Here is a 21151-nt window from a genome sequence, read left to right as displayed (position 1 = left end):
GTGTTTTTGTGTCATTCTTTACCCAATTTTCTTTGCAATTTCTATGGATAATATATTTTTCAGATTTGCTACATAGAATTGGTCCCTATGACAGTGATATCCATTGTGAAGATGGTTCTTTGCCTGCCCAGGAGCTGTTTGACTTTGTATCTCTTTCTGGTTTTTATTTTCCATTATGTTCATGTATGTATGTATGTATATATATACATACATATATATATATATTCCCAGATTTTGATTGAACCAGTACGTTGCTGTTTCGGTCATCATCTCTTTTAAATCTCTCACACTTACTGCTTCTATGGGCAGAATCTGGTGCAGCCCAGAGCTTCGTGGTGTCTCACCAGTGCATCCCTTGTGCCGGCAGTTTTTGTTGCAAACTTCTACCTGTGGCTGTTTAAGCTGTTAACACCTACATTCGTCCAGACATAATCTTGTCCATTGTAGCCATAGGCTGGAATTATAGGGATAAGGATTATCTTGTAAGAAGCACCCTCTCTTTTATTTTGGGTACGAAGTCATCATGCAGGGTTAGCCTGTAGAAAGTGAGACCTGCTCTACTGCTCAGCTCCTGCAACCTTTGCCACCAAAGCTTAGTTATCACTGCTAAACCTGAGCTGGGTTTTTACGCCAGCTTTTGTCACCATTTTGTTATGTAGCCCTTATTCACACACTCTCCTCAAACAAGGGATTTGGAAAGAAAACCAATTTCCTATGTGCTACTATCACAGGGCAGGCTGATAATTGCATTTATTCAATGCTTCAATTACTTTGCTTATGTGTTACAGAAATGGAGATATTTCCAGCTCTACTTAAAATCTCTATTAATCTAGCAGGATGGAATCTTCTATGTGTGAAAGCTTTGAGAACTTTTGTTTGAGCAGCAGTTTAATCTACTCAGCAAATAGAATATGAGCTTGTTTTACTGTTCATTTTAAGTGGTCCAATTACTTTTAGTGGTCGTGGGCTTTGAGAAGGGAGTTTGTGTGTTAGCTCTATCAGTATGTTCAAATACTATTTTAAATTCATTTTTGTAAGGCGTTTCTCTATCCCTTTTCCAGGAAACCCAAGATGAATCAGCGGTTCTGTGGCTGGATGAAATACAAAAGGGAATCAGTGATGCCAATAGCAATATAAAAGAAGCTGCAATCTGTAAGCATTAAGCTTCATCTCTATTATTCTTATTCATCTGTATTGTTCTTGTTCTTAGTCTTGGTTTTGAAAAACTGAAGTAGATGATTATTTTTTTTTTTCCCCTTCAAGGAAGTGCAGCAACCTTTTACATACACTGAAAAAAACAAATGATTATTCTTTGTCATACTGAAGTTAGGGTGATTTATGTCTGCAGGGTTATTGTTGGCTTTATCTGTGGTTACACAGGTTAATGGGTCCAAAATTTCCAGTGTCAGACTACTTTCATGTAACTGTTGAAACAGAAGGAAACGAGGATGGGAAGATGTGTTCAAGAGTTTATTTTGCTTCTTTAAGACTAAATGTATGTACCTTGATGTATGTTGTAAATCTTTCAGAATTTGCTCTAACAACTTGTTTCTATATAAGGCCTTTCATTATATAGCAAATAAAGATGAGGAACATATACTTCAAAACACTTTAAAATTACTTAAGGACATATACTTAAAAGTACTTAAATACATACTTTAAAAGTATTTAAAAGAAATAATGAAGAGCACTCAGGCTTTTTGGAATAGTGCATATTCTTATAGCCTCTGGAAAGGAGGAAATGTGTAGGAAGAAATGCTGAGCTGCAGTCTGTCAGGACAAGATGAACTCAATGCCTTCTGCGAGTGTAATATAACTAATTTTGGTAAAGTACCTGTACATGTAATTACTTTGGGCTGGCATAGATCTGATGTGAGGTTTCAAGCTTCCAATTGGTCTGGGTCACCTCCTGCTTGAATTGGCTCCAGTGGCAGATGGGATGAGACTGTGCCACCTTCTTTTGCACCCTGATAGGTTAAGTACAGCTTCTGTATTTAGCTTTCATTAATGCAGTGCTGTCATTTGTTTACTTATAGGCAAGCTATGTCAGTATTAGTGCTTTGAAAATTGTGTGTGGAACAAAACAAAACAAACATGGCCAGCTATTACAGCATTAAACCTCCTATCTGCTACAGAAACAGCCAATGTAATGTTACTATTTTTGATCTGCCATCCTAATTCAACCAGTGAGATGTACTGAAGACACTTAACATCAGTTACACATCTAACAGAATCATCTGGATTGTGTTTGCTAAGACAGGGTCTGATGCATGCATGCATGTAGAGCTGATACCCACTTCTTCCACAAAAGGAGCTTCCTTTCAGTGCTACCCAAAGGCATGAGAAAGCCTAAGGAAACATCTGGGCACAGGGAAGGGAAGGAAATGCATAGCTTATAAACAGATGTGAGCTAAAGAATGACTTGAAAACATGCCTATTTGTGTCTAGTGCTGTAAGAATCTTACAAACAGATCACATAAACTGCTTACAGAAATCAGTTATTATCCATATATCAGTACCATATGATACTGCAAATGATAACCATAGCTCTGCTACCAGTTGTTGCAATGAAGCTTTCTTTTGCGTAATCCATGCCAGTTTTCACAGTAAATACATAACTTTTCGTAATCTAGTATGATCAGTAGAACTGTTTTAAGAAGTCCCTGTTGAAAGAAGTACTAGAATCCTGTGCTCTGCCCTCCAGGTTGAAATGAGGCAGTATCTGAATAGCACATTCGTCAGAAGTGCTCTAGGATTTTGGAACTAAAAACTGAGATTTCCCCACAGTACAGAACCTGATACTTGCTGTAACAAATGCATCCTGTTTTGGGAAGTTAACATGTTCTGTTCACATAGTCTAAACTTAGAAAGCTCAACTCATTGCTTGGAAATGAACTTTTATTTTTAACTACCTCTGAGGATTGGTTTTTGAAAGGCAAACAAACACTAAAAACTTGTATACAAATGTAAAGGCAATGTAAGTCTTGTTTTCGTTTCACTCTGGACTAAATTTTTTTTAGATTTCTGCATAAATGGCAATAAAATCTGCATAAAAGAGGGTACTCATCAGTGACACTGGAGGAGTTTTGAACACTCCTCAAGTTATTGTAGTACTTTAAATAAGCATTTTATACTATGTATTAAAACTTCTCAGACCATTGCCTTTACAAACCGTCCTGCCAGTAGAAGACTCCGTATCTTTGTTTAGGAAGACCTGTTTGGCAAACACTTCTTAATTCTTTGTGGTGTTTGCTGTGCAATTTGTATCACCTTATTTTGTATCTCAAATTATTGTAGTCCTTGTCCAAGTGGAGTCAAAATGAGATTAGTCGAATATTATCTGTGTAGCATGACAGCTTTCAGAAAGAGCTATCAGCGCAGACCTTCAGCTTTAGACAGGAAGGGGCTGCCTGTTGAAGTAGTGCCTGTTTTTTGAAAAGCTGTGTTATAGAAGAGAGCAGAGATCTTTGGCCCCATTGAGAGCTCAGGCTTATCACGGCGGTCAGCTGCATCTTTGTGTATTTTTGCTGCTTAGAGGGAAGATGGGTGCGGAAGAGCCCTTCACTGTGCTGACCTGCTGGAGGAGCAGGTCTCCATGCTGCCTGATTAGGATGGCTAAGGCCTCATAACTCGTAATGTTACAGGACTATATGGGCCTTAATTAGAGCAGCAGAGTTAACTTAGCACATCAGTGCAAATGATTCATTTCTATTGAATTGGTATTTTCTCCATGCTTTTCTTTCCTTATGCTTTCCTGCTGAAATAAAGGCATGATTAGTTAGAAGATGATAAAAAGCTAGGCAACATGTATGTACTTTTGTGTTTTCCAGCACCCAAAAAAAAAGAACAAAAATACTCAGTTACTAGTGACCAGAGCTGAGAAGGTGGATGGGAACATATATGACTAGGGCTGAGCCATCTTGGCCAGCAGCATATAATGCTGCTGCTGATGTACTGCTTCTCTAATTCCTCACTGCTGAGGCTGTATGCCTGGGCACCATCATACCACGTGTGGGCATGACTTACTACAGCCTTCTAGGAAGCATGTGCTCAGCACAGGGCTCTTCTTTTGAAGCACAAAAACATAGCATGATGCAATCTGGTGGAGGTCCAGATGGTAGTGGTGTGATATTGTATACTCCCTTTGTTTCTGAGCTGGCTGCCATGTTCTGTGGAGGCGGATCTGTTTCTGTTCAGACAAAGCTGAGTATAATCATTCCACTTCAGTCAAACCAACCACTGAGGAAAACTGTTTTTTGCTGAGATGGTGTCCTCCTGCATGTAAGCCAGAACTTCTGACACTGAGCACCTTTTGTCAGGTTTTAGATGGAAAAACATGCGTAATCAAGCAATGAGAGAGGGACCTTTTTTTGAAGAGTGAACCCTTTTTAGCTTGGTGCAGGAACACAAAAAGTGTAGTGTTTGGTGCTGCAGTGTGAAGGGCAGAGTGGGCTGCATCGACTTAACTGCTATATAATATATGGCATTCCAGCTGTATACTTGTTCCTCTGTGTATGCACCTTGAGCTAAGATGTAAAGGAACATCATTTAGGATCAGAGAATTAGTTTCTAAGCAGTACCACATATACCTCTAGTGTGCAGAGCCTTTCAAATTGTTGTGTGCTGCTATGTACTATCAGGAGTAGAGGTTTCACCTCCTCTGGTGATGGTAGGGCTTGCACAGAGAAAAGGATGCTTGGGAAACCCTAAATTGGAGCACATGGGTAACTTAGTGTACCTGAAAGTTAGAGCATGTCTCACAACATTACTTTTGTGTGCCCTGAGAGCAAGATCTGCATCACTGACAAACTCAGCAGCATGAGCTCACTGCACCAGTGTGGGACCAACTTCCAATTTGAGGGGTGAGGAACACTTGCTTCAGGATCCCAGCTATGACGCTGCTGCAGTATTGCAAAACTTTGCTGAAGACAATTGGAATTTATTCCAATTTTTCCTGGCAAAATTGAATCTGCATCTCTGTCAGGTTCCTGAGTGATGTGGTGCCTGCTGGGCAGGTTGAATGAGGAGCACCTCTCAGAGCTTGTCCTGATGTCAGCTGCTGTTCTACTGGATGGGGAGCAGCTCTGCCCTCACTGCTCTCAGTCTTCTGTGATGGCATTCCTGCCTGTTGGAAAGCTGTTCTCTGACATACTCATCCCTGTGAGCATGATAGAGGCAATAAAAAGGTGAAGCACTTAACTGCTGTGTGTGGCATGCTGGTTGTGTGCACCAGCATAGAAATCCATTATCAGAGTTGCTAGAGGATAGAACTGTGGATATGTAAAGTATAAAACAATTTTCTGTTTTTATTTTTCCCTAGTGGCTGTTGGGATTTCGATGATTAACAGGAGCTTGGAGAAAGGTGATTCACAGCCAATCCTGATGACACTGCAGTCCAAGTTTGGCTTACGAGTTGTTTCAGAATGTGCTGAAACTTATTTCAAGAACCTCTCAGAAGCCCAGAAGCTGAAAACTAAAGATGGTAAAAATTGTCCTGAACAATTTGTATTATTACAATTTGTATAACAGTTTGGTATTTCACTGTCACTGAGGCAACTGGGAAACTGGCATAATAGAGTGACTTACAATCACTATAAATTAAGAAGGAGGGGGAGGTGGCTGCTAATTTTTGAAATGCATTGAGAAACGCTATACTTGCCCAAGTGCTTTTAACATGATGGTGAACTGTTGCATGCATCGTCCAGAGCTCAATGCATGCTGATGGAGTTAAGTCTGGCTACAACCAGAGTCTAAGATGAAATTAACCTTTGAGAGATTCAGAGAATTCTCTTTGAATGTCAGTAGTGCATCCCACCAGAAAATCACATTACTCCCTGATTTTGTCAGCAAAGGAAAGTGTTATACTGTGTGCTTCAGCCTTAAGGGCTACTGTAAAAGGTCAGGCTCTGCTGGAGTGTCCATGACCCATTTATGGACAGTGTGGTTTAAAAGAGAAACAGGTACCTGCAACATGAGTTTGCAGATGGCGTTTTGCACTACTGATCTTATCAGTTGTACTTAGGGCCTTTTGTCCATGAGGAAATGAGGTTTTTCCTGCTTTTCAAGATGTAGCCTTGTTTATCAAAGGCAGTGATATGGTCACAGGATATCTCTGGTGGGAGCTCACTGTCAATAAGGTCCAGCGTCTGGCCAGGAGATGGCAAGACTGTTTTCTTAGAAGCAGTCTGCATTTTTTCTGGGAAGTGATGGGAGACATGGTATATGCTGCTTCAGCATTAAACTCAAAAGCATAGTGTGCTGAGTTGATGAAGCCAACAGTGTACAAACCTCACCGATATTTTGTTCTAAAAGAGTGACGCTGCTCCATGTAATAAGGTATTTTGAAACATCCTTATATAGTGACTTTGCATGTAAAATGGCTCTGTAGCTAAATGTAGAGATGAGGAGTGGGTAGAGAAAGCTGTAAGTTATCAGTGTAATGGGACATATCTGATAACAGCATATATATTGCTTTCAGATTCTAATGAAAGTCCGTGGATTAAAATCATAATGAAAAATATGTATAGTTACTACTACAATGTGGAAACTGAGGAAGGTACCTGTGTTGTCCCTGAAGGAGTTCTACCAAAAACTTCCTGGTTAACTGCTGAAGAAATCCAGGTAGGTGGCTAAAACATTTACTTTGATTGCAAGCTAATGAAGCATACGTGAGGGACAGACAAGAAGACATGGCAGTATCAAGGGAAGAGGCTGTGCTAGGTGAGACTGAAGATCTTTTTAGTTCAGTATCTGCTTCTGACAATAGCAGCGTCTTCTGTCAAAGATGACTATAATTGCAGTCTCCTGTGGTTTTCTTATAACAGTGCTTTATAGACTTCCTGATGGGAGGCTACAGTGTTGTTTTTAATATCCACCAATAGACACTGATGCAGGGAAGTCTGATTACTTTTTACACATTCATATTTTTTTTGTCTTCATATTGTCTCATGACAAAGAAATTAATGATGTGTTTGGGTGCAAGTGTAAACACTGTTTTATGTTTATGCTATACAAACAGCTGAACTCACAATGCAGGTCCTTCACAGATTCTGACTGTATTCAAGAGAGTTTCTGTAAGCAGACTTCCTTGGTACAGTAAACAGCTCTAGATGACTGACTTCTACAAAAATCTTAGAAGTATTAGGAAGGCAGAACTCTGAATTCTAAAGTATAAAAAAAACTTCTCTTCCCAAAAGCATATCAGGCTTGAAAGAAGTAGATACCTCTCATGAAATAGTAGCGAAGTACATAGGTTGCTCTTAAAGTAATGCCTCTTATTGATTTCTAAGGAAACTACAACAGATACAGGAGCACAGTGGTACTATTTGATGGTGAAAATTCTCAACTACAAAAGAATTTGCATCAACACAATCACCACCATTAACTAAGCATTTTTGTCAGCAGTGGACAAGAGCCTGCATGCCATGCTTGTTTAAAAAATATATATTCTGCAACATTAGAGGTGAACCAGTGTTTCATAGCTGCTATGACGGCATCACTGTTAGTAAAATGTTGGCCATGAATTCCATCTTCCATCTGCGTAGGCCAAGGGAAGTCAGAGGATGCCAAATCTGGACCATATAGTGGGTGTGTTAGCACAATCCTGCCAAGCTTGGCAGTGTGCTCCACCATCCTCAAATTGGCATGTGTCCTGGTGCTATTGTGTTGCAAAAGCAAGGCTGTCTTCTTCTCTGGCTTGACTCTGCAAGTTCAAGCCTTCATCATGATGTAGTGGTTGAAATTGATGGCTTGTCTGTGTTCCAGGAAATCATAGAATCATAGAATGACCTGGGTTGAAAAGGACCACAATGATCATCTAGTTTCAACCCCCCAGCTATGTGCAGGGTTGCCAACCACCAGACTGGGCTGCCCAGAGCCACATCCAGCCTGGCCTTGAATGCCTCCAGGGATGGGGCATCCACAACCTCCTTGGGCAACCTGTTCCAGTGCATCACCACCCTTTGAGTGAAAAAATTCCTCCTAATATCTAACCTAAACCTCTCCTGTCTCAGTTTAAAACTATTCCCCCTTGTTCTATCACTATCCACCCTCGTAAACAGCTGTTTCCCTTCCTGTTTATATGCTCCCTTCAAGTACTGGAAGGCCAAAATGAGGTCTCCCCGGAGCCTTCTCTTCAAGTTAAACAAGCCCAGTTCCCTCAGCCTTTTTTCATAGGAGAGGTGCTCCAGCCCTCTGATCATCTTAGTGGCCCTCCTCTGGACCTGCTCCAAGAGCTCCATGTCCTTCATGTACTCCAGAAATCTAGAAGGATCACACTTTTCCTATTCCATAAGACAGTGTGAGGTCTGCATCTTGAGCCTTTTCTTCAGTGGGAAATTCATGTTAGCACTCCATGAACTGCTGTTTTGACTCTGGCTCATAGTGGTGACACCGCTGCTTATAATTATACAGTCCAGGAAACTGCCACCTTCAGCCTTCAGTAGTAGGTCCTGACAAATACGCATACAGTGTTCTTTCTGTTCTTGTGTGAGCATTCATGGGAGCCACCTCTTGCAAACTTTGAGATATTCCAATGTTGCCACCACCATTTCCCACATGTTGAAGCCAATATTCATTTCTGAACACGCTTCCGTGGTCGTAAGTCACTGATTTGAATGAATGAACTGACCGAGATACTCTTCATTTTACGGTATGACAGCTGTGCATGACTGTCCAGAATGTGTCTTCCCATCACTGCTGAAATGCACCACACACTGCCTCATTGCACTCCTGTTTTGTCTCCAGCAACGTTCAGCAAGTGTTGATGAACATCAGTGGTTGCCATTTTTTTCTGCATGAAGAAATTCAATGACATACCTTTGCTTCATATGCACTTGCACGTCAGACACTACTTTGTTAGACTGTCCCTCTGCTGCCACCGGTCACATGGCAACAAAATATAATGGGATATTGGTGGGACAGTTCAACCTCTACTGCTGTACCAACATTTGCTTCCGACACTACGGACAAACATCATAAAATAGGAGACATTACTTTCAGAGCAGCCCTTATAAACATTCACACTGATTAAAATATAGGGGAAAGTTGGATGGAATTGTATGTGATGAACACCTCCTGGGAGGTGGTTGAGTCACCATCCCTGGATGTGTTTAAAAACCGTTTGATGTAGTGCTCAGGGACATGATTTAGCGGAGGGTTGTTAGAGTTAGGGTAGTACGGTTCGGTTGTGGTTAGACTTGATGATCTTTAAGGTCTTTTCCAACCTGAGAAATTCTGATTCTGTGATTCGATAAGCCATACAGATAGAGAGAATACAGACCAGATTTCAGAATGGTTTTGACTTTGACAGGGTTTTCTTGCTTAGCTCCTTTTAAATGACCTTTTTCTGTGATCTCTTAACAGAACATTGTTGGGCAAGTTACAGCAGACTACAATCGGGAGCAGTTGTGGCTTGCTAATGAAAGTCTGATTGTTCGGCTGCAAGCCCAAGCAAGGGGATTCTTAGTCAGAAGGAATTTTCGGGACAGAAAAGCATACCTCCGAAACCAGGAACCATCTGCCATCAAAATACAGGTATTGTAGTGGAACAAGAAGGTGATCTGGCTTGGGACACTTTGTGCGTGTGACAGGTTAAGTGGCTGATCACTGCTGACAATATTAACTCAAACTATTTTCCTTAGCAGCAATACAGTCTTCTGCTTCTGCTCATGCATTCCCATCTTAGTAGGAGTGTCCATGCTTTTAAGTAGCAAACTCCCAGTCTTCAAAGAGTAGATCGTACCCACCTGCAATCTAAACTATTTAAATGGAAAAACTTTAAATACATAGCCCTGGCTTTATTCTGAGGTGCTCAAATCTTGTGTGGCATAGCTAGCTATACACAAGACAAAATCAGAAGCTTCATTGAGTATCGATGCAAAAATTCCTTGGAAAAACACAAGTTGAGAAATGCATTCCTTTCTACACTATCCAAACTTGTAAGTGGTTTGCCTGTGCTCCATGAAGTCATAACTGGGTAGGGAGTGGCAGTTAACCTGGTATTCTTGGGCTCTGGCAGTATTACTTGGACTTTTTGAGTAAAAGGCCACCTCTTTTTAAAAACAACTTATTCAACTCCTGAAAAACAATCAACCAGAAACCCCTCCCAAAATTATAAAGAAATGTACAACTGATTGTTTTGATATCTATAGTAACTTAATGAATTATGATATTTAATACTATTAGCTGTTCTCTGAATTCCTTTAACTTCTCTGCATGGTACATGGGCTCAATAAAGGAATGCACTGGTGCTTGAGGAATTTAGGGTCTGTGAAAAAACTATGGAGAAGTTTAGGTAAATGGAGTTATTGTCTGATTGTCCTCCATGGCATTAAAAGAGAAATGACTTATGGAATGCCAACAAGTAGAAGACAAGAATGAAATCAAGGGTATTAACAAAAGATAAAGCATAGTAAAAGTTGAGAGCAAGCAAACATATTATCTGTCTTGTTGAGGTCCTTACCAGAGTTTGCTTTTGAACCACCAAAGTTAGCCAAGAGAGGGAACTGGGAGGTTTTTGTCTGTGTTACAAGGTGATGGTACTGAATGACTTAGGAATTCCAGCTAGGAATTACTTAGGAATGAGGCTAGGAAAAGAGCAATGTGTTAGGGCACCATAAAAATACAAGCAAACTTACTCGTGGGCTAATTAACTTGTTAGTACAATGACAGTTTTTCTGTATGTGATACTCTTTTGTTAGTGATTTCAGTGCATTTGCACATAGACTTGAATAAATTTTTGTCTCTTATTAGTTGTAATGGTCTCTTGCTTATAGGCTTTCTGGAAAGGATTCAAACAAAGGAAAAGCTACATTGACAGACTAAAGATGCTTCAAAGCAACGTTGCTGCTATTATCAAGGTAATATTACACTGAGCCTCTGGATCTGAGTATGCTTCATTCCTTTAGTTGGTACTCTAGTGCCTGGGAATCTGAGCTGAGCAGCAGAAAATGAGTTGAATTTATGCTCCAGAAGTTGACATGGTGTTGAAAGTCATTGACAGCTTTAGGAAACAGAAAATCTATTGAAAGCTGGGTGTTTAAACTCTGTCAGGCTTTGCTGAGCATAACTGGCTCATAATAGATTTCCTTGCACTTCCCTTTCTTAATGCTAAGTTACAAAATATTGGAAGTAATAGTGTTGTCATTTCATTAGAAGCTGCCTAATATGTCTGAAAAATGTTTGCTTATCTTGGACTGATAGGAAATGGTCAGGAGTGGATTGTAAACAGGACATTGATTTCTTTTGAGGGTGGCTCATTTACAAATGACAGCTTAGGCTTGCAGATAGAAATTATTTGCAAAGATAATGCTAGGCATATTCTTAGAGCCTCGAATTCAGCCTGCTATTTTATTTAAAACCCTTTAATTTGGTCACTGAATTGTAGGAGCCTAACGCTGCAATCGCCTAAGACCCCAAACTTCTGAGAACAGTGCAGTGTTTCTTAAGCTGTAATTTAATTTTCAGATTCAGTCATGGGTCAAAATGTGGCTCGCAAGGAGAGCTTACAGAAAGAGACTGCAATACTTCAAGGATCATGTAAGTCCTTTTTCTTCATTTTGAACATGGAGAAATAAAGTAGGGATAATATGACAGCATGAAGTGTTTCTGAGAATCTTAGTAATGAGACTGCAGGCTCTGCAGTAAGCTTTTGAATGGAAATGTGTCCTAACTTCCTTCTTTTTCTTGATTTTTGTCCCTTCCAGAATGAGGAAATCGTGAAGATACAAGCATTTCTCAGAGCAAACAAAGCCAGGGAGGATTACAGAACACTAAGTAAGTGGTAAAACATAATTATTGGATGTTTGGGAGGAAGTATGTGACTATCAATCAGTTTTTTAAAAACTTTCATCCAGGACTTTTTAGTATAGGTGAAAAACAACCAGGCTACAACTACTTGCACCTGCTTTTGAAGAAGTATGAGAAACTGTTTTATATAGCTGTACTTACATAGTATAACAAATATTCAATTCTTGCTCTAAATGGCATAACCTTCTTTTCTGCAGTTCAGATTTCCTCCACGTTGATCAGTTTCCTGAGTTTTTCAGTGTTTTTTATTGCTAACTAAAAAGTCTGTTTATTGCAACTTTTCAGTTGGTGCTGAAAATCCACCCTTGCCTGTCCTGCGCAAATTTGCCTACCTCTTGGACCAAAGTGACTTAGATTTTCAAGAAGAACTAGAAGTAACAAGATTAAGGGAAGAAGTAGTTACAAAGATTCGATCCAATCAACAGCTGGAAAAGGACTTGAATTTAATGGATATAAAGATTGGACTTCTGGTGAAAAACAGAATCACTCTTCAGGTCAGCAGGCTGTGTTCAGGTTCCTTTGGCATCCCAGCAGCATGTACTGACCACTTCTATGTGTTCAAGGAGCTTAGGATTTAAAGTTAGAAGACACATGATGGTGGAAGTAATCTCAAGTGGGGGCACCTAAAGCAGGTTGCCCAGGTTGCTGTCCAGATGTTTTCTCAGTATCTCCAAGGAGGGAGACTCCTGAAACTCTGGGCAGCCTTACCAATACTTGATCCCTCGCAATTAGTTAAAATTGGAAAATAAAGGCTTCCTTTGCCTTGTCTTACGAAACCTTATCAAAATAGCTTGTGCAACAAGTTGCTCTGTTGTCCCAAACAGTATATCTGTTTGCTACTGAATGTCACTCCTGGTGGTAATTGCTTGGCAGATTTTAAGCATTTTTCCTGTGGTAGAATGTGGAATAGTCCTTTGGAATAGTCCTCTGATCATATTTGAGATCTTGTTCATTAATTAAAGGATGAATGAGTCTTTAAGTGAGATTATGTTTCCCAGACAGTCAATGTTGCATAGCTATACTGGTGGCAAGGTAAAGATGTTCAAAAGATCAGCTAGTGACTACAGCTAGTATCAAAATGTACTAAGTTCCCAATAAAGTATCTCGTAGAAATCTTTAAAGTATTGGAAAAATGTTTATCTTTTTGCTTTTTTGGTGAATATAGTATCTAAATTTGTATCTCACTGTCTACAGGATGTGGTATTACATAGTAAGAAGCTTAATAAAAAGAGCAAAAATCAGCTAGAAGAGATGGTCATGGTTGACAAACAGGGTATAAAAGGCTTGAGTAAAGAGAGAAGAAAAAAACTGGAGGCTTATCAACATTTATTCTACCTTTTACAGGTAAGTCATGGTAGCAATTAACATGGTAGCAAATTGCTAAAGAAAAGCATGAGTGCTGCTTACTTTATTCTAATGTTTACAAGAGTAAACAGTGCAAAAAGATTTCCAATGAACTGTAGTATATAGACCACCGTAAAATGCCATCTCCAGTTTCTGGTATTTCCTGTAACTCAGAAAATCCTTACTATCCATGAATTGTGCAAGATATAATGCTGTTTGTCTCGGAAAATAGTGAGATAATTTGTTCGTTTTTTGTAGACTAATCCCACCTATCTGGCGAAGCTGATTTTCCAGATGCCTCAAAACAAATCAACCAAATTTATGGATACAGTCATCTTCACTCTCTACAACTATGCATCCAACCAACGAGAAGAATATCTACTTCTCAAACTTTTTAAAACTGCTTTAGAAGAGGAGATAAAGTATGTGCTTTTACTACAAAATTTTAGTTATCTTATAAACAGTTCAATTTGTTTGTCATACCTGAATAATGATAATAATTTGATTAAATTTTTCAGTTGCTGTAAAACCTTGTATATATGTAATTTGTTTTCAAAATAATTACTTGTTTCTTAATTAAAGCTATTTCCAGTTTAAAAAAAAAAAAAATTATATTTCTATGACGGAGAATATTTTTTATAGAATTGCTTGAAAAAGTAATTGGTAAGGCTTTTGCTTTTGTGATTAGGAGTTTAAGGGTGAGGAAAGTAAACGTAGTTTCTGAAAATGCAGAATTGGTGGAGAGAAAATGAAACCTTGCATTTCACAGATATTTCAGCTCAGAATAAATATTTTACTGATCACTTACTATGCTCTGTTCCAGGCACAAGCATTAACTCATATTAGCATTCAGAGAATAACTGTTAGATTGTTCTGTAAGAGAAAATTATATGAAGTAGACAGCATAAATGTTTCAACATGCAAACATAGATAACTGCATACATAAGATCTAAGAACTCTTCTGTTGTTGATACAGCTCTAAGGTAGACCAGATACAGGACATTGTCACTGGAAACCCTACTGTCATTAAGATGGTTGTCAGCTTCAACCGAGGTGCTCGTGGACAGAACACTCTGCGCCAGCTCCTGGCACCAGTGGTGAAAGAGATCATGGAGGATAAATCCCTCATAATCAACACTAGTCCAGTGGATGTGTACAAGTCATGGGTAAACCAGTTAGAAATGCAGACTGGTGAGGCCAGGTGAGCAGGGGAGATAAATACATCATACCGTCTCTTGAATACCTGAGGGATCCTTCAGTTCAGTTCCCTTTTTCCTTTTCTGGCAAACAGTGCTTATATCCATACTTCCTTCCTGCATCTTTTGGAAGCACAATGAGAAGTTTTCTTGGAAAGGAGTGCTTGTAATATTTTACTTTAACCCGATCTGAACAACAAAAGTTCATGACCACTTTCCTGGTCATGAACTTCAGAAGTCACGTATTTCATCTTTGTGTGTAGTTAACCATGCCATAAAAAGATTTACCCAGGTGTTATTATAATTTAATAGTAATGTCCTGTCCTTCTGAGGAACTATAGATTAGAACTTATAAAACCCCTTCAGGGGGCAGGCAGATGATGTCATGTGCCACTCCTACCCAAATTAAATTCTCTCTCCAAAAAAAGCTAGGGCATCTGAAACATTTGTTGCAAACTTCAGCTGTATTTGTCATGCTTCTTTTTTGTGTTCACCGATGGTCCCTATGAAGTGAAAAGAAAAACGTTCATTCTCAAATATATTTAGCAGTTCGATGTCTGTTTGTTTCACAGTAAATTGCCATATGATGTTACCACAGAACAAGCATTAGCGCACACAGAAGTTGTCAATAAACTGGAATCGTCGATTCAGAGTTTGCGAGCTGTAACTGACAAAGTTCTCACATCTATATTCTCATCTCTCAGTATGATGCCGTAAGTGCTGAGTGAGGTCTCTTCCAGCTTCCGTTCATGTGAGCAGTGAAGCTTCATGCAGACTTCACCAACGGTGATACTTTCCAATTACATGGCTTGATATTTGCTTCTCAAATGACATTCCCAGTAGAGGGAGTGGTTTCCCCACTTCAGCTCTGCTTTGGTCTTGTGAATGTCTTGAAACTTCTTGTATTTTCCACTGTTGTCTCATTTTGTGTTTTAAGTGGCTGACGAAAGAGCCAATAGCTTGGGTTACTAATACGATTTGTTTGTTTCATGAAAGTCTTTTCATTGTTTTACTTTTCATCTGTTCCATTCCACGTGTAGTTATGGAATGAGATATATAGCCAAAGTTCTGAAGAGCTCACTCCATGAGAAATTCCCAGATGCAACAGAAGATGAACTACTAAAGGTAGATTTCCAAGGGCAAACTGCCAACAGCATGTTCTTTTAATGCCAAAAGGGATTTTTATTTGGTATTATCATTCTAAGGAACTGAGAACACCAATCTTTGTTGAAGGAATCTGGCATTACTTGGGTTTTGAAGGGGTAATGGAAGAGAAGGAAATTCTGTTGCTGCAACATACCTTTCTTAACCTGGGTCCTCAGCAATTCCTAGTGACAGTGCTCAACCTGTTTTGGAAAGCCAATTCAATAATATTTCTTACCAGGTTGGAATTTGTGACATATCTTTCTTGTTTTGTACCCCACCAGCAATCCTTTCATGAAAAACACTGTGGTCTTGACTTTTTTTTTTTTTTTCTTCCCTGAACTTAGCATATTTAAAGTCATAAACAGGGAAAAAAGTTTGTAAATTAAAGATAGAGGAAGAGTTCTCAAAACAAATTATTGCTACATCCTTTCATTGAATTACACTCAGATGGTTGTAAAAGTGGAAATGAGGCTTAGGCTGAAAAGCATGAGCGAAGAGCACAGTACTGGCATAGTGACCAACCTTAGGCTGTCACTGTCATGTTGCCTCTCTAGAGGGCCTTAGGAAACTTGCTTACTGAGCCAACAGTCAAGTGAGAGTCTGGAAACTTTTGCATTAGAACTACTTGCATTTAAATAAATAGAATTCTCAAATTTGCTTTTATTAGTGTTTAATTAAATTGTTCTGAAATTGCAAGATATTCATTTCAATGGGACTTTCCTGTTATCTTTCCAAAACTCAGTGTCTTTATAAATAAATAAAACTCTTCTCTTAGTGCCCATTTTGAATGCTTCAGATTCCTCAGCTAAAAAATTAATTCTGCTTCTGTACCCTAGCAGTGCTTTGGAAAATCTTGCAGGCAGCATTTTCCAAGTAATTCCAACTGTCACTTCAGCAATACAGGTTAAAGTATTGCTCAGCTTTAGAAATAAGTAGAAAATGAACATAAGGCACTCATCTGTGAATGCTATTTAAGCTGGAGGTTCTGCAGGTGACTACACATAACATGAGGCTAACTGCAGAAAAAGTTCTGTTTCTGCAACCAGGAGGGATCTGAAATAGCCATCCGCATGATGCAAACCATTGTAAGATTGCTATTGAGTGCAGTTTTGGAAAACCTGCTCTCTAGACTCTTTAAAGGTATTAGAAACAAGGGGTCCTTTGCCAATTAATATAGCTGTTTGTAGCACTCCAGAAAATGAACCTATGCAGATGGACCTACCAAAGTGTGTATGAAAGAACAGTTGTATGTGTCTGTATGCATTCAATTCAGTGTCTTACATTGTCTTGTATAAAGACGGCAGTACCAAAGTGAAACCTGATTGTACAAATCCATTACTGATGTTGGGAGAGTCTTTAAAAGGCAAAATTTTCAAATACAAAGAAGATCAAAAGTTTGGAATATGATTTTTTTTTCCTGTTGGCTAGAACTAATGAATGTAAGAACTGAACTTAAGGATGCGCAAGTGATCTTTCAGGAGTTGTTAGGACAAAAGATTGATTCCACTCCTATGTTAATATGCCATTTAGTACTTTAATGGACTAGACCTTTTGTGTTAAATGAGTGTTTTTGGACGCTTGCTGAAGTATTGGAATAATTTGTGGTGAAATGAGCATATAATTTTTCTCATCCATAATAGTTAAATAGACATCTCAGAGCCATTTTAAACTGAATATTTTACTCCAGTGTTTAAAAATAACAAACTATAAATAGTCTTGGTTTCTGGCAGTTGTTGGAATATGAATTAGAAGACTTTGAAGCATGCCTGGTAGGTTGCTGACAATCAAAACCAGATGGTTGTCTTTAATAGAAATATTCTAATTTAAATCAAGCAGTTCTATTTCTGATTATTCTGGTAACTTTATGTCACTGCTTAATATTTTGGGAAGAGCTTGCACAAGAAAGTGATTGGTGGCATAGAAGTATGCATGCTTGTTTTTTAATTATTCTGTAATGGCATAGTGCCCATTACTGTGACTGCATCATATAAACATATACAGACACTTTTCAGTTGGCCATGTAGGTAACATGTACATCCCAGGAGTCTTTTCTCATCATTTTCTACCAACAGTTTGTATGATCCAAGTCAAAAATGACTTGTAAAATTTTGCGAAATGTAATTATTGTATGAGAAGCAAAGTTCTCTTCATCTTCTTAGATTGTTGGAAACCTCCTGTACTATCGCTACATGAACCCTGCCATTGTTGCTCCTGATGGTTTTGATATAATTGATATGACGGCTGGGGGCCAGATACACCCTGACCAGAGGAGAAATCTGGGCTGTGTGGCAAAAGTCCTTCAGCACGCTGCTTCTAACAAACTCTTTGAAGGAGAGAGTGAACATCTGTCATCTATGAACACTTACCTCTCACAGACATACCAGAAGTTCAGGTATGGAAAGCTCTGACAAATAGCTGTACAGTGCTACAGTAAGAACACTCTTCTAGAATGAGTAAGGCAGACAAACTAGCTCATGTGAATTCTTAAATAAATAAAAATACATTGATCTGCCCTGCCCAGAGTTAAAATTGAGAGAATTTATCGCTGCAGAAGTTGAAGTAGTAGCATGTTGTATTTCTATTTGAGTATTACATGGACACCTATCAGCCCTGCTGATTTGGTTGCAGTAGGATTGCCACAAATACAGAATCTGTGTGTTCCTCAGCCAGAGCTGAAAGTTTTTTCTGGCAAAAAGATTTAAGATGAAAGAGTTGCTTTTTTCCATTGTTATTCTTTCATTTTTGTGAAAAAATTTTATTCTTTCATCTTTGTACTGTCATGGGAAACATGTTTTGTTACACAAAACACTGAGTGTTTTGTTACACTCAGGGACACACATTTGGTGGGATTATGACCCATCTTTTGAGGTGGCTGCTATTATTATCTGGCAGTATTCTTGTGTCTTGTGACAAGCTCATTTTTGTAACATATGTCTTTGTCATCCATCTTTAATGAAAGCAAATATACTGTTATATATATAATAGTATATACAATGGGTATCCTTGAGAGAGCAGTCATGTACACAAGGGTATTTATGCAGCTTAGTCTTTCTATTTATTGAAGATGCTATTTAAGAGCATCTCATAAACATGAAGAATAGGATAGAAAGTATAGCAAGAATAACAAAAGTTAATGAAGGAGAGAATGTATGCAAGTTGGCCCTTTGATTACTACAAGATTATTTCCGTGAAAACTTAAGACATAACTTTTAAAGCACTAAATTCAGACCTCTATAAACATTTTAAAAATGTCAGTTTATCATTCCTTGCTGAGTAAGGATAAAAATCTAACATCAACAATAACATTTCAACAGCCGTAGAGGAAACCATCATTAGTGTTTGAAGGAATCTGTCAGGGACAGTATATTTCCACATCAACACAAAATGTTGATTGCAGATAATAAGAGAAATATAATACGTGTTGAAGACTTGATTGTGTTTTTTGTACAGCCTAATTAAGGAAGAGAAACAATTATTTATTGTTCTCAATTATTTATGTCATTTTTTTTTCCTTAGGAATTTTTTTCAGACAGCATGTGATGTTCCTGAACCAGAGGAGAAATTCAATATCGATGAATACTCTGATATGGTGACCCTCAGCAAACCTGTCATATATATCTCTATTGAAGAAATTATCAATACCCATTCGGTAAGTGAATATACTTATCAGGAGACCTGAGCTGTATGGATTGTAAATAATTGTGACAAACTGTCTCTGAGGAAAGTGTAAAGTCTGTTTTTCTTTCTTTTGAAATAATTTATTTAGTACCTCCAACACTCTGGAATTAAGTATTAGATCTCTCTTTTCCTGTAAGACTGCTTCCACTCATTATCTTGAATGATGATGAAAATATAACATTGTATGATGTGGGGAACATTTTCATTTTCATCGAGTGTGGCATTGCTAACCTATATTCATAAATACACTTCCTCATCTTGGTCAAGACAGTGAGTCTAATTTGAAGTTACTGTTCGTCTGGGAAAATAGGAAAACCCAGTGCATTTTGTGACTCTTGCGTCATTTGTTGTGTTGGAAGCAGATGCAAATGTCTGATTGAGAATGGACTGAAGCTGTGGCTTCCTGTCAGTTCTTTGTGCTGGGTAAAGAACAGATTAACTGCAGTCTGTAGCATGACTCATTAGGGTGTAAGTTAAACATCTGCCACATGGTACTCATAAAGCTGGGGGGGGGGGGGGGGGGGTAACATTATTCATTTTCTAGCTTAAAAAAAAAAAAAAAAGGGAAATGGGAAGGCATGGTAGAGAACCATGGAGAACTTCCCCATAACTCTGTCAGAAAGACTACGGAAAAAATAGAATGCATCCAGTACACCAGAGTGCAAGTTGGCTTTATTCAACTGAAAATAAATAGCCTTGATTGCTAAAAACATCTGTCATCTCAGATGGTGCTTGTTTAACATTTGTTTTGGTTGCACAACTTCATAGGATGTAGTTGGAATGAGGGATCTGTTGGATTTCTCAGCTTTGTTTTGCACCTCTCTGTATGTCTCTCACCTTTGCACCAAATAATCTGTTCTGTGAAAGTATTTGTCATTTGTGCTTGAATAGCATTATCTATTTTGGAGTTTCACCCAGTATGACCAGTGTTTCTCAGCAATTCTCACAATATAATCAACGTTATGTACACCGTGGTGCAGCTGCTGCACTTTAGAGTGGAAAAATTAAATTACAGGCCTGTAATTCTCATTAACTGTTTTGTATGTAAGATTGAAATACTGTGTTTGGGCTTTTTAGTTGTCAGTGTGGTAACTAACAACTTCTGACTGACTACAGTTTGCAGTACTTAAAAGATTTAGAAACCTGGGATGGCGTAAAGCATTTTCCTATGCACTACTGACCCCGTCTTCATCCCTCTATATGCTCAGTTCAGGATGCAACGCTGAAAAGCTTTATTTGAGTCACTGCCCTATTATATCTTATTAGCTGCAAAGATATATTTTGAACTTCTTTGTGCTCAGCTGTAATATTCAGCACTGGAAATGACTGCAGGAGGAACACAATAAGCTGCTTTGCATCAAGAACAATTCTAAATTTATTGTCTAGAACTGAGCATCCTTCCCATTCACCTTGAGTCCTCAAGAATACCACAGTGGGTCTGGTATTTTAGCATATAGATTTGTACGCAAGTATGTTTTTCAGTCTATAGCTTCATTTACTTTTGTTTATAGCTACTCTTAGAACACCAGGATGCCATTGCCACTGAACCAAATGACCTGCTGAACGAATTGCTGGAAGGGCTGGGACCTGTTCCTGATGTGGAGTCTTTCCTTGGTAGGCCATTATTCATCTTCATGGCTAGCATCACTCTAGGGTGGGATTAGACAGGGAGTAGATTTAATTACTACAAGGGACACAAACTCTCATCTCTCTCATGTTACCAGTTTCTTCACTTTCTATAGAATTGTGCTCTGAAAACTTCTGACATCATTCACTATAGCTGAGCCTTCTAATAATGGAACTAAGTGCAGTGCTGTTCACAGTCAGTACATCCAGCTCTGTTTGACAGAATTGTTTTTACATGCACAGCTTCTAATTTCAATATTGACCTTAAAGTTTAATTACATTTTATATATATGATGCTAGTGCTTCTAAAAATCGTCAATTTGCGCTCAAATTGCAGACAGAAAATGATTTTT

At 38.6% G+C, this 21151-nt stretch overlaps 1 protein-coding gene across 9 annotated transcripts in view; it reads left to right on the top strand.

Annotated features, from left to right (window-relative positions):
* Window positions 1–21151, top strand: part of IQGAP2 (IQ motif containing GTPase activating protein 2) — a 116349-nt gene that overhangs the window by 87889 nt on the left and 7309 nt on the right. For 8 of the 9 annotated variants that reach the window (XM_085213696.1, XM_085213693.1, XM_085213688.1 and 5 more), the window contains 16 exons: window positions 1062–1152; window positions 5321–5482; window positions 6479–6621; window positions 9364–9534; window positions 10776–10859; window positions 11467–11538; window positions 11706–11775; window positions 12094–12302; window positions 13003–13152; window positions 13411–13574; window positions 14129–14353; window positions 14921–15061; window positions 15389–15473; window positions 17654–17886; window positions 19011–19143; window positions 20684–20786. In XM_085213696.1, the coding sequence (XP_085069822.1) occupies window positions 1062–1152; window positions 5321–5482; window positions 6479–6621; window positions 9364–9534; window positions 10776–10859; window positions 11467–11538; window positions 11706–11775; window positions 12094–12302; window positions 13003–13152; window positions 13411–13574; window positions 14129–14353; window positions 14921–15061; window positions 15389–15473; window positions 17654–17886; window positions 19011–19143; window positions 20684–20786 (2236 nt within the window). The remainder of the gene's footprint in view (window positions 1–1061; window positions 1153–5320; window positions 5483–6478; window positions 6622–9363; window positions 9535–10775; window positions 10860–11466; window positions 11539–11705; window positions 11776–12093; window positions 12303–13002; window positions 13153–13410; window positions 13575–14128; window positions 14354–14920; window positions 15062–15388; window positions 15474–17653; window positions 17887–19010; window positions 19144–20683; window positions 20787–21151) is intronic. The other variant, XM_085213689.1, reaches the window with a different exon arrangement.

This window comes from Meleagris gallopavo, chromosome Z (assembly GCF_905368555.1).
Source record: "Meleagris gallopavo chromosome Z, MGAL_WU_HG_1.1, whole genome shotgun sequence".
NCBI lineage: Eukaryota > Metazoa > Chordata > Aves > Galliformes > Phasianidae > Meleagris > Meleagris gallopavo.
This window is presented reverse-complemented; position numbering and strand designations above follow the sequence as displayed.